Source organism: Parasteatoda tepidariorum, chromosome 7 (genome assembly GCF_982258835.1).
Source record: "Parasteatoda tepidariorum strain Cologne lab strain chromosome 7, Ptep-v5.0, whole genome shotgun sequence".
In the NCBI taxonomy this organism is placed as follows: Eukaryota; Metazoa; Arthropoda; class Arachnida; order Araneae; family Theridiidae; genus Parasteatoda; species Parasteatoda tepidariorum.
The window spans coordinates 85,660,227-85,674,348 of NC_141761.1; the positions used below are offsets into that span (position 1 = coordinate 85,660,227).

The 14,122-nt window shown below is 26.8% G+C and overlaps 1 protein-coding gene across 4 annotated transcripts in view; it reads right to left on the reverse strand.

Moving 5' to 3' along the window:
- Window positions 1–5,073: 5,073 nt before the first annotated feature.
- The window catches only part of LOC107456323 (protein fantom), a 57,677-nt gene continuing 48,628 nt past the window's right edge, over window positions 5,074–14,122 (reverse strand). For all 4 annotated transcript variants that reach the window (XM_087168188.1, XM_087168185.1, XM_087168187.1 and 1 more), the window contains 10 exons: window positions 13,904–14,101; window positions 12,822–12,930; window positions 11,524–11,576; window positions 11,367–11,418; window positions 11,152–11,258; window positions 9,419–9,608; window positions 8,631–8,712; window positions 8,457–8,547; window positions 7,888–7,930; window positions 5,074–7,678 (listed from right to left, as the gene is read on the reverse strand). In XM_087168188.1, the coding sequence (XP_087024314.1) occupies window positions 7,563–7,678; window positions 7,888–7,930; window positions 8,457–8,547; window positions 8,631–8,712; window positions 9,419–9,608; window positions 11,152–11,258; window positions 11,367–11,418; window positions 11,524–11,576; window positions 12,822–12,930; window positions 13,904–14,101 (1,041 nt within the window). In that variant the 3' untranslated portion in view covers window positions 5,074–7,562. The remainder of the gene's footprint in view (window positions 7,679–7,887; window positions 7,931–8,456; window positions 8,548–8,630; window positions 8,713–9,418; window positions 9,609–11,151; window positions 11,259–11,366; window positions 11,419–11,523; window positions 11,577–12,821; window positions 12,931–13,903; window positions 14,102–14,122) is intronic.

Below are 14,122 nucleotides of genomic sequence, written 5' to 3' on the forward strand. Positions count from 1 at the left end.
TGCTGAATAATATCGTTTGCAGACTTTCCTATTTTGGCTTTCAACTTTCAATTTTTTTATCTTCAAGGTGGTTTGACCTTTGGTGGTAGCGTACAGCGATGGCTTTTCGCCGCTTTTTTAAAAAAAAGAAAATTAGATATTTTTATGAAATAAAGACTTTTCCTTTCCGAAATCAAGTCAAGTTTCTATTTTTCTAATTCAAAACCTTGAATTAGAAAAATAGGAGTTCTGATTCAAAAGTTTGATTTAGAAAAATAGGAATTTTAATTCAAAACCTAGCATTAGAAAAATAGGAGTTCTAATTCAAAACCTTGAATTAGAAAAATAGAAGTTCTAATTCAAAATCTTGTATTAGAGAAACTTTATTTCAGAAAGTGTAATTTTTAATTCCATACAAATATTTTTTTAAAAAAAAGTAAGTAGAGAAAACTCACCTTTAAAGATAAAAACAAGTGATATTGTTCTTACTTACTGCAAGGCAGTATATTTTTTCTTTGCTTCTTCTTAACGAGATGCATGGGAAAGGCGGGGTCACCTGCTTTTTCTCTTCTATTATTATTACTTCGAATCTTGATAGTTCTCTATTTTGTTTATATTCAGAGATATTTCGAAAAAATAATGCCATTACTGAGCATTTCGGCGATATAAGCGCACCACTTGAAACTATGTCATTGCAATAATACCTTGAAAGCCAAATTATTTTCCCCTGCAGACCTCCTCTAAAAATGGTAACACATTAGTAGTATACTAAGTTACTTCCAGCGCTCCTAAATTTAAGGGGTAAAAATATAAGCAAAAACTACCAATTTTTGCACTAGTAACCACAAAAATATTATATTTCCTTAAAAATAGAGCCCCTTAATAGTGTTATTCTCCAGCGCAATTGTAGTATTACTTCTAGTGCACCCAAATTTAAGGTTCGAATTTTTAACACAAAACAACGAAAAATACTAAAAAAAAATTAATAAAAACAAACAAAAACATGCCCCTTAAACTACATTTTATCATATTAAACATATAACATATCATTTAAACATATTTTAAGGTTTTGAATTCTAGTGCAAAACAAATTTAAGAGTGAAGCTTTGCTTCGTAAGGTTTGATTTTCACCTCAAAAATAACAAAAAATCTAGAAAATAACCATATTTTCATGAATAGTCTTCCATTTAACATTTTTTTTATAAAATTTCTGCTCCTTAAACTGCTTTTTATCATCAAATTTTAAAGTTTGAAATCGAGCGCAAATTGATTAAGGGGTATTGGGAAAGATCAAAAATAGCCTTTTTCAATGAAATAACATTAAATTTTAACACATTTTGCTAAAGAAAGTCCGTTAACACCTATGGTACCTGTTTCACGTCATTTTCAATGTTATTATAGCATAGTGTTTCTTTCAATTTTACAAGTTGCTTTTTAAATGTATGTACAATAAACACACAATAAGTACAATAAGTACACAATAAACATAAATAATAGCACGAGTCTATTTCACTTTCAGACTCATGATAATAATGTGAAAATATAATAGGAAAATTAGTTAGCATTCGAGAGATTTGAAATATTACAATTGATTTTAACCAGTTGAATTATTATGAACATGTGCATCTTTTATATCAACGAGATGGCGCCAGGAAGGGCATCCAGTCTGAAATCCCAAACCAAAATGACCCCCGACAGACCCCAACAATGGGAAAAATGTTGTTAAAGGAAGTTTTTTTATATGGTTTCTCATCTATATTAGAGATTAATTAAAAAAGATTAATTTTTAAAAAAATGTATTTGTCAGTTTAAGTTCATAAACGGATTTACTTGGAGCCATCAGTTTAGAACCATAATACTATGTAAATTTTCTCAAATACTTATGCCCATTATCTTAAACATGCATTTGAGCTATTTTCAAATAAAGAGCACACAAACTATAAACTTTATTTTCACGCTCTGGAGATAAATGTTAGAATTTGTACGAAGAGTTGCAGATCAATAAAGAGGTTTCTATTACTGAGGTTATAAGGAAAAATTGAGTTTAACTATTCTGTACGAGCATTTACACTTGAATTCTGTTATTTAAAAAATGCTATATACAAATAAAACATAAAAGACAGAATAAATTAAAAGAATAATTTATTTATCGACAGTCTTAAGTATTCAACAAATAAAATGAAGAATAAAAATCAAACAATATATAAGAAATTCCCTATATAAAATTATAAGTACGTTTTATGGCCGCAAAAATGTACAATGAAAATTGGAAAAATCTCAATATAAATAGATTCTGAGATAGGGTTGGATGTGTAACAGAAATATTTGTGCTGCCATGAATATTTATAAGTAAAATAATGATAGGAAAAAATTGCTAAAATATTTTTTACTTATCTTTAATAAGCAAAGTGTGTATTAAATATGATCAGTATTTTCTTTAAAAAAAACGTTTCTATAATTCAATTTCACTAATACCTTTATACCTTATTGCTCAAATATTACATGAACAACGAATGGGGAAGTGTTATTTATGATTTTTGCTGAAGAGAGAGAGAGAGAGAGAATATGAGCAATGGTTAATAAGTAAATTTATAATGCAATAATATACTAAATAAATAATATCACTATTGGAAACATTTGCATTAAAAAAAATCTTAGGTAAGCATAGGAGGGGTAAGTTTGTAATGAACTTATTTTTGCTGATAAGGAGAAATGAGGAAGTACAAAATCAACGCAAATGTACTTACATAATATTTGAACGGTTCTGCAGAGTGATTGGGTTGTAAGAATTTTATTTCAATGAGCCAATGCTGTTTTTTTTTAAACATCTGTGGAATTTTAGACAAATTATTACTCTAAAATATTGTATTAATATAACGTTAGTTATTAAAATATTATATAGATTGCTTTAATAGAGTATTTTAATAGTAAATTTTGTACAAAAGTATTATGATCTATGCATTCAAATGCAACGCCTTCTTTTTTGATCAAAAAGTAATCCTTGTGAAAAACCATTAATTGGAGTTGGAACAACAATTTTAGCGCAAGCGCTAAGATTATGCCAAGTGTTGCCACTTTTTCTGACCACTAATCAGAAGGGAGTATGATAAAAATGTCTAAAAAATTTTTTCAGAGTGTCATATGTCAAAGTTATTTTATAATCACTTTGTATATATCATTTAATAACAATGATCAGGCAAATGCATTCAAGATTGACTGTTTCGCCCCTCCTGATAACACAGTTATCAGGAGGGTTCAGCAATATCACAAATTTAAAAACAATATATTATAATTTTCAATCCACTGAGTTCAAAAAATTAACGTTATGGTTTATAAAATTGTAGTAGTAAACAAAATAAAAGAACATAATGTTGCCAAAATACAATTAATTGCTTGTATTTAAAATAAGTATTTTTGTTAAACTTAATAGTAATCAATAAAACAGATTAAGTATTTAAAGTTGAAAGTGATTTAAATTTGCCAAATTTATTTGGATATGATTTATAATTTTTTTTTAAACTTATTAAAATATAAATTCCAAGTATAATTATAATTTAAAATAACCAATGGTAACTTTATTTATGCATGAAAATAACAATACAAATGTAAAAATAATATGCCCTAGCTTAATAAAAGAAAAACAAAATAAAATTGATTATAGCAGCAAATTCCAAAAAGTTATCAAAAATATAAATAACACTAACTTAAAAACACTAACTTAATGATAAATAAAATTTTAGTAAATGAAACAGCAAATAAAATTACAATAGTGAACTAGACAGTAAGCAGAATAAAAGTAGAAGATAATGCAGCCAAAATACAATTGATTGTTAGAATTAAAAAAAAAAATTAATAGTAAAAAGAAACCTTTTATATAAATTTTTCATTTAAAATATCCATCTATGGTTCAAAATATGCAAAAAAAAATAACATTCAAAAAGAAAAAAAAAACACCATTAATTAAATATATTATAATGTTAAGGCACATAGAAACTTTAACACATTCTTATAAAACTCAGATTTTTATAAACCTAGCTACACAGGAAATATTTCATAAGGTTACAATACATTGCATAATGTTTCAACATTTTAATTTTCTGCAACAGTAAAGCAACAAAAAAAAAAGTATTAGCAAATATTTGTCAAAATAATGTAAGAATTAATTTTCTCCCTGTTTGCTTAGTTTCAAAAGTATTTTTGTTTTCTTCCGAATGTAGTTGAAAATCTACATTTCAGGGCAACTTTGGTTCAAAACTACACTGAAGCAAAATATTTTCAGGGTTCCTACACTATTTTGAGAAAACAATATCCTGACTTTTGCAGGTTTTTCCTGACCATTTACAATAAAATTCCTGACCCGCCGTTTATCACTCCAACAAAACTTTTAACATTGCAGTTTCAATTAGTAATAATACGCTACTTAGTCATAAGTATCATATATTGAATAGGATAAACACTTATATATTAAAGTGGAATTGCGTAATAGCACTTTATATCCCAAATTATATTTTCAGAAAACTTGTGAAACATATTTTTAATTATCATGATTAGATTACACTTTTAGTGTGTTTTTGTAGTTAGATACGAAAACTATTTAAATAAAAAGATCAAGAAAATCTGTTGGATTATGGAAATATTATTTTATTTAATGTTAAGTGGAACCAAATGTTTGAGTGTTGTCAGGATATAAAGGGTTAATCAAATCTGCAAGATATATATCAGTATCCTCAAATAATTTTTACTCTTAAAACATACGAAAACATTTGTTACATTAAGTTATTAATTTTTAAAAATCACCAATTCACTTCAAACTGACTTTTCTTTTAAAAGATAATATTGAAATATAAAAGGGAAAAAAGTCAAGAAAAGTTAATTATGTACAAATAAAAATTCAGAAAGAAAAATTATGCAAACTTGTGAGAAAATAAAATCAAAAATATCTTTTTTTTCAGCATTTTTAAATTTATTTCTGTAATACTGTAAGCTTCCGGAGAAACTCAGGGGCTCCTATGTTATATAATATTTCTCAACATATTCTGTTGTTTGACAATTTCTGAATCAAGAACATCCAGTTCTGTTGCAGCAGTTTTCATCAATTTTGATTTTCTTAATTTTAAATTCTTTTCCTTTATTCGTTTTCTAGAAATTTCAGCTTTTTTATTCTCTTCGTTTTTTTTGGCTTCTAATGCATGTCTCCATCTTGTTCTAGATCCTTTTACAGCATCTAGCATTTTTTCATTAATGTCTATATTTTTTATTCCATTTATAAATGAAACATAATCATACACACGCCTTTGTGAAATAATAGAGTCTTCATTGAGGTTTTCAACCAATAAGCTTTTATTGATTGAAAACCCCCTTCGACTGTTGCGTTACCATGAGAGAGGATAAGAACAATTTTCATAACCTCCCACAAATTTTCAAATTTTTTTTCTCCGTGCAAATATTTCGAAAAAAATTATTTAATCTCTTTTGCTGTGGATTAAACTCGAAGAAATTCTTTCGCTCTTCTTTTTTTTTTTGGCAGCATCACAAAACAGTTAAAATTCCTTTTTTGCTTTTTCTGTTGTTGTTTCAGCTACTGTTGTCTGTAAATCAGTTATTCACACAAATCGCAATAAACCTAGCAACCCTATCAAAAATTCCTTATCATTGGATAAACAGGAGGAAAATTGCTAACAGGACAGGTTCTACCAAGGAAAGAGGAATGTTATTATGAGGAAATTACATATTTTGAATTACAGAATTTTTCCTTGAAACTTTATTTTTGCCTGTCAGTCTTCGAATGAACTATAGTTTCTTTTATTTTCATAACTTGATGAATATGTAAGAAAAATCCTGACTTTTTCATGACTTTATAAATATGTAAGGAAAATCCTGACTTTTTAGCTTAATTTTAGAATATCCTGACTTTTGCAGGCTATTCTAAAATTAAGCTAAAAAGTCAGGACCGTGTAGGAACCCTGATTTTCCTAGATAATTGAAAGTTTTGTCCATAACTTATGAATGAACTATAATATTAAAATCAGCTTTATTTCTATCGTTGAAATGATTATTTTGATGGTAAAATCTTTTGATAAAATTACACTTTAAATTCATTTACCTAAGAGCTAAAATAACTAATATAAAGGAGGCACATTGGTCTAATGTATAAAGCACAATGTAATACCAGTGAAATCAAATGACTGGGTCAAAATAATCTCAAGCAGAGGTTATTTTAACCCAACACTTTAAAATACTCTATTTTTTTTCCTTTAAATAAATGCATCATCAACTATTACATATGTTTATGATTGATAATAATTCAGAAAGTGTACAGTAACATTTCATTTTTTTACTGGTCTAAATTTCATGGCTAATGGGATTGCAGTACATTTTTTAAATTGTTCTTATAATTTAACTTTACACTTATATTTTTGAAAAAAATATGACATATTTTGATTAAGAAACTATTAGCCAGCAAACGTTTGTACTTCATTTGATATATGAAAGCTAGTTTTAACATTTATATAGAAAATATTAATTTAGAACTTGTATGTATAACAGTATCAGGGCTGAATGTGTCTTCATCTGAATTAAATGGAAAGAAAATGATTTAATAATACAAGTAAATATTTACATAATTAATTTTTTCTTAAAAAAACTTTTGAAAGTCCTATGTTCAATACAAACATTTTAGATCTGCATAACAATTTTAATGAGAGCTCAATGTAACAGATTTGATTCTTATTTTCCTAATATAAAAATGCACTAATTTCAATAAAATGACTATAGTTGATTTGTAATGTATGACATATATTTGCAAATGACTAGAAAAATAACTGTACATAAATATTATTGATATAAATATAAAATGTATAAAAAAAATTAAGTACACACAATTTAAAATCAACGATTGCCAAATTTGTTTTTGTACATTGCTTACTTGTGCATAATACATATACAGCATTTAAAGTATATATATTGGTTTTGAATTTTCATGATTGCTTTTAAAAAGGTTGCAATTGAGCAAAATTGTTAATTTTTAAATTATTTTGAAGTTGGCAATGGTGCAAATTTTAGATTTTGTACACGCGAAATGGCACTTTTACTGATTGTCAAAATTTTAAATAATTATATTAAATAAGCTTTTTAATGAATTTTAAGGATTAAAAATTTAAACACATACGCATCGTTAAAAAAAAACTTAATACTTAACATTTTGTAGGATTGGAAACAAGCCATTTTAGAACAGAACATATTCAATTTATAATTAAAGTTTTAATAAAAGCTTTGCTTGAATATGAAAAACAAACTTAATAATTTTTAAGCTTTTCTAGGTCTATAATCAAGCCATTTTAGAATAGAACATATTCAATTTACAATTAAAGTTTTAATATAAGTTTTGCTTGCCTATAACAAGTCAAATTGGTGAAATTTTGAAACATGACATTTTAAATGCTGCGTTCTTTTACATAATTAAATTTTTGAACACAAATTTGGCAATTGCTATTAAGCACATACAACAAAGAATCTTTTATGAATATGGACGGTAATAAGATTTAAATAGTAGTTCTATTTATGACTTTGATATAACTGCAAGTTTAACTTCTGAGTGATGATGGCATAGTAAATGTTTTTAAAAATGACAATGCTTCAAGTGCCTGAATACTGATATTCAGAGCTCCTATCACTTTACTTGAATTTGTGGCATCATAGACTGCAAGACAGAAAAGATTTTCATTAAAAATGCAATTAATCTTATCTAAATTCAATTGAAAGTAAAGAGAAAAAGAAAATTAGGGCAAGTAAAAAGTTTAGACTCCCTAATTCCTGTTTATAAGTTGATAACACAAAAGTAAAAGTAATTAAAAAAATACTGAATTGTTAAATTTTTAATACCAATGAAAGAATATAAGTTTAACTTACTTAGGATATCTTCATGAATTTTGTCTTTTTGTTCTTTCAAGATCTAGAATTAAAAAAAATTCTATTTAGAAATACAAAAAAAGAAAGGAAAAAAAAACAAGTAATAAAAAAAAATATAAAAAAAAGCAAATTATGAACCTTTTCATAAGAGATACTTTTTTTTGTGATAAGTTCATTATTTATTGCTTGTTTCAATCAAAATGTTTTTGATTAGTTTCTTAAGCAGATGTAGATAAAAACAAATGAATCTTTTGAAGGTTGCTTAAAAATTTATAACTTCGGCTTATCACAGCAAATGTGTTAATAACATAAGGCACCAAAATATTAATATACATTAAAATAACTGTTATGAAGTAGAAGATGTAACTAATTTATTTGAATTTTAAACCAAAATAAAACAGATTTAACTATTCTAGCTAAAGTAAAAAATTTATATAAAATTTATACGATAAATATCAATGGATACAATATTTATTTACAGAAATATTGTTTCACAGTAATTTTGCTTTGATGCTAGAGTTTTAATACAAAATATATTGATTAAAAACTTCTGCAATACATGAAAATACCTCACGAAGATCAACAGAGCCATAGCCAACATCTTCACAATCTAAGTCTTGCTCTTCTGGTGGAGGCTCACTAACAACAGTAAATTTTATCCTGCAAAATTAAATTAGATTAAAAAAGTTAATAAAAAAAAGTGAAATGGATAAAAATTATCGAAAAAATGGAAATAATTATACAAGCTTGATCCAGGAGATTCCGAAGCAATCATTTTCAACAGTAAATTCCACTTCTCCAAATTAGCTGGCTCCAAAGTAAAGACTGGTAAATATGAAAAAAAGAAATTCAGCACATGTTTATCAGGTCAATCCCTCCAAATTTTATTAACAAGTTCGGTTTAAATTATTGTTTTATAAAGGGAATGAATTATTGCATTAAATTCTCTCGAAGATAATTTCAAAAATCTTATAAAAAATAAATAAATAATAAAAACTTTAAAAAATAGCCACTTTTGATATGTTTTTGTCCATAATATGTTTAGAGGTCAGTATCAAACTTTTCTTTGTATTTGGAATAGAGAGAACAGTGCTTTCATTTGTGTGAACAAAAAATGAAATCTATATCTGAAAAAGCAAAAATTAACTAAAAATGGTAGTTTTGTTCAGAGAAATAAAAACAATATTTGTTATAAAAGATTCTTTTATTTTTAAAAAGTCAATTCCAAGATTCTTACACATAAAAATTTACAGATTTTCAATGTATCTTAAAAAAATTATGGATTTTTAAAAATTCTATTCTAACAGCATCTATTTTTTTTTAATTTCTTATAATGGCACTACTCCTGAATACTTATTTAATTGATGTTTAATTCTTGCTCGTTTAAATTTTTACGTCAATTAAAAGATACAAATAATAGCCAGAAAACTAAATGAACTGTTGAAGATATTTCTATGTATTGCACTGTCTTCAATAAAATACAAGGAACGAAATAAAATAATCTAAATTTTTGAAAGAAGCACAGACTTACCTTTTTTAAAATTATATTCAATCTTTTCAGGATAAGCTTTCTTTGGCAGGGAGATGGGAGTTTCAAGCTCTTCAAGAGGATAATTTAGAAACTGATAGTCTACATACAATAATTTAACCCTAGAATCAAGCAAAACTGCTGCTTCTTTTCGTATGGTGAGGTAAGATATTAATACTGTAATAGAAGGCACCTAAAAAAAGGTATAGAAATCATTCTCTATGGAGGTAAAATTAGGAAAAATATTGAGTACAGTAAAGCACTGTTAGTACGTCTTTGAAAGGACTTATGTAAATTGACGCATAATTTAGTAAATAGAAATTCAATATAAAAATAATAATTCTGATAACATAATAGCAATCTTAGTTTGACACTTGATATTATTGATGTAGAAAATAGTAGAGGTGACAGTATTAAAAGTTGCATACAAAACATCCGTCACAAAAGCGAAATAAAATTATAACATTAATCGATAATACCTTTCATCAAATAAAAGCATGATTATCTTAATAACTTTAATTCTTCACCTGGGGTACACATACATATACGAGTCAGGCATTTAAGTAAAAAAAAACAACCTTTGAGAATGAAAGTTCTTTTTTTACCGTAGCTCAAAGTCAAATTTGCGAAATTAAACAAAAACAAAAAGTCAGAAAAATATTATGTATAACGCATAATTCATGTTTTTTCTGTTGTTGTATTATAGAAACTATTTTGTCTAAATGAAAAAAATGAGACATATATAAACATTTCTTCACTGTATTAAGTTCAAAAGAATCACAGTCAGATATTTAAGCTATATAATACGCAGCACAACAAACAGGATGATCCCACAACATTATGTAATTTCGAAAATAACAATAGTGGATCAGTGAATTAGTACACACAGATGCAAGCACGGAATCTAAAGTTTGTCACAACTTAAAAGAGTATTCCTTCAAATACTAGGATTGCATCTTATTTTATGAAAATCTAAACATTAGACCAATAATTTTTTCAAAGGAGACATTTTTGTTTTTGCTTACTGTACACAAAAGTTTTTTTAAAAGTACAGGTAGGGTGTTTACTTACTCAGTGTTGTAATAAAGAGTCAAGAAAAACTTTAGTTTCAAAACATAACAGGGGGGAGGGGGATACAAACAGTATCTGAGAGTGAGGAAAATGGAATGAAATACTGTAAACAGAATAGTGAACAGGAATACTAGACCATGGCAAAGAGAATTTATTCTAAATATTTGATTTCTCAATCTGCTTCCTTTCAACAATGAGGCCAACGTTTTTCCATAACACATATTTCATAAAATAATAATTTAAAAACATAGTATAAATATAATATACAGTACAGAACCCGTTATCCGGAAATCAGAAAACCGGAAAACCAAAAAACCGGAACGAAATTCGATAAATTTTCTCGCTATTTTAAAAAAAATTTTTTTTAATAAGATTTTAGGATTTTTCTTTCTTTTTTGAAAGATTCCATCATTTCCTTACCATCATTTTAGAAATAATCATTAGTGTATTACTTCATCGTTTTTTCTTCTTTTTAAGATTATTTCTAAATATTTTTCTATTTTTAGTTGGGTTTAACTATAAAAAAACGGCTTTTTGTAGCCAGTCAGAAAACCGGAAAAATCAGTTATCCGGAATAGCGATGGTCCCGATCATTAAGGATAATCGGTTCCCTACTGTAGTATAATTATAATAAAAATAGTTATTATAATTTTTGTTTTACTTACATGGCTGATTGGTGCTTTAATAAGATGTTGTGAATAAGCATCTGTCTCGCTATCAGATTCCTCACTGTAGCTATATCCCATATCATGCTTATCTTCGTCGCTTTCACCTGAAAATTAAATTCAATTAAGCACATATAAAGCAATAGTATCATAATTATTCTAAGCTGTTTTTTAAATATTAATAATAATAAGCGAATGTATGAAACAACTCTTACCATCAAATGATGTTTTCTTTTCAGAATCAGACAAGCCATCTGATAAATCTTCCTATTAATGAAATTATTAAAGAAAGTAATTTAAATTAAGAATATTATAAAATTCATTTTTTTAACAGAGAACTTTATATGTCTGTAGTTTATTTAGCAAACTTACATTGTATAGTTTTTTTATTCTTTGAAAGTTCTGCACTATTTGAGTATTTTCATCTGCAACAAATAGATTAGGAATAGATGAAAAGAAAGTAATGAAAATAAAAATGGAGATGGAAATAATAATGGAGTAAATAAAATAAAAATGGAGATTCCACATAAATGTTTGGTCAAAAAATTGGAATTAATAAATGAAAAAAAAAATTCTGAAAAAGAATTTACTCTCATTTGGTTTGTACAATAAAAATAACGTTATTTATGAGCAAAATGTCAAGAAGAAATAAGAATAAATTACAGTTTGATTAACAACAATTATATAACAACTTACAATATAATTTTAAGTACTGTCAGTAAATTGAATTTTTTTATATTTTAATACTAAATGTTACTCGCCCATTCAGTATGGTGGGTAGAGTGTTCGTCTTCCGCAATTTGAGCCCTGCATCCAAATCCCTGTGGTAAAGACTGGTTGTTTGATCAGATTTCACTTTTTCAAATTGTGTTATCTAAGTTAATTCCAAAACATTGTCTATTACAGTAGCTTTGGAATGACTAGTCAAAACAAACAGAATGCAACCAAATAAAATGCACTGTTTTTTTTCTAGAGTGAGTCGATAACTCTGATGTTAAAACTCAACATTAAGCGGTACTAAAATAACGTAATTGAGCCAGTAAAAATTTCCACAGTGTTTAAAAAATATCAACAATTATTTGTACAATATATCGTAATGGTCAAAATAATTTTGAATGAAATTTTTTGAACTAATAATCAAGAAAAAAATTTTACTTTTTTCTTGTAGCTAAAACATTTGAGAACAGTCTCTAGCTTTTATCCAAAGAAACTCTTATTTCTGGACAGTTTATTGTAAAGTAGAAAACAAAGAAATGTAAATATTGTTTTTTAGTAAGTGTATCATTTGATACTTTTTTACTTCATCCCTTTCTCTCAAAACATTTGCCAGTTTTAACATAACTGCTTCAACATATTATTAAGCTAAACTTTCATCCTTCCTTAACTTAAATCATATTCTTAAAGCTAAGAGTTTTCATTTTCTTTTGAGATATTTAACTTTTTATTTCCATTTTTTTAGAGAGGTTATTTTTGAGGGAATAACCAAACAATAAATCTGATAAAATTTATCACAAAGAAATTAAACAATGAATTAAAGTAGTAAATAAATACTGAATATGCCTCACAAAAACGAATTTGAAAAATTATTTTACGAAGTTTTTCACAAGGTGAAAATTACTGGCATATACACATGTTCACATAAATTGCATACATATATTTGAATGAGTTACCATTCAGAGGTTTAGACTTTCTTTCAGCAGGTTTCGGAATTTTTTCAGAATCAGCGTGTTGAATAGGAGAAACTGGCAGAGAGTCGAGTATAAGAGCATCATTGCCATTCTGAGGAATAAAGAAAAGGCACAGTTAGCAAAACAAATAATCATTGTAAGGATAAATAATTTAATAAAAAAGAATGCATTAATATAAATTTGAAAAAAAAGTACAAAACTGCATAAAACTTTTATTATTACTATTACTTTCAAATCTGAGTCATCACTTAAAGAAATGGTTAAATTTAAGAGATTTCAAAACATTTGACACAAAGATTAAATTGATTTCATTTTCAGACTATTCATAAATAAAACAACGATTAAACAAAAACCATCGTTACAGCAGTTACAAAAGCAAATTCGAAGCAACTAACCAATCATTGAGATAGTATATCATTTCATAATATATAGTTTTCCATCATTCCTTATTACCTTCAAGAAATCAGTTCCAGTTTAAAACATAAAAGCGGAAAGATTTGACAAATGAACTATTAACCCTTTGCGGTCGTATGCCTACTCTCGGCCACCAACGGTTTTTTACCGTTCTAATCTTATGTTTACTCTCAGCCACCAACGGTTTTTTAACGTTCCAATCGTATGCCTACTCTCAGCCACCACAGCTTAATGGCAAACTACACATATTGCAGCTCTGTGAAGATGTAAAGATTGTTCTGTAAGCTCAAACAGAAAAATTAAAGGGAGAAGACCCAAACTAATTATTTTTGCGACACATGTTCTCGAAAACTAGGGCTTTACATTGGAGACTGCTTTGAAAGATACCACATGATGGAGACAACACAATACAATTTTTTATGCAAAAATAAAATTTTTTACGCAAAATTAAAACATAATATTGTGTTACATATATCTTAAGTTTAAAAAAGAATTAAAAAATCTTATTTTTCCTTCATAATCTTGCATATAATGTATTACTGTTCGTTCAACGAAAATTAATTCCGAGCAGCATGGCATCTGTATGAACTTAATACAACAGCAAATAGTTAATTGATTAAAAAAATATATAATAAATTAAAGATACATACATTTGAGCTTACATGTGAAGATGACTCTGACTGTTTAGAAATAGGAGTTGACATAGCTGGTTTTGTTGGGAGTGTCCTTGGTTTAGGTACAGGTGGAGTTGAGACTGAATATTCAAGCATAGGTTCCTCAGCAGCAGTCATTTCTTCATCAGAGCTGGATTTATTTTCTTCGCTTATTGCTTTCATCAGTTGCTCTCTCTTGTGAAGAAAAAAAAAATA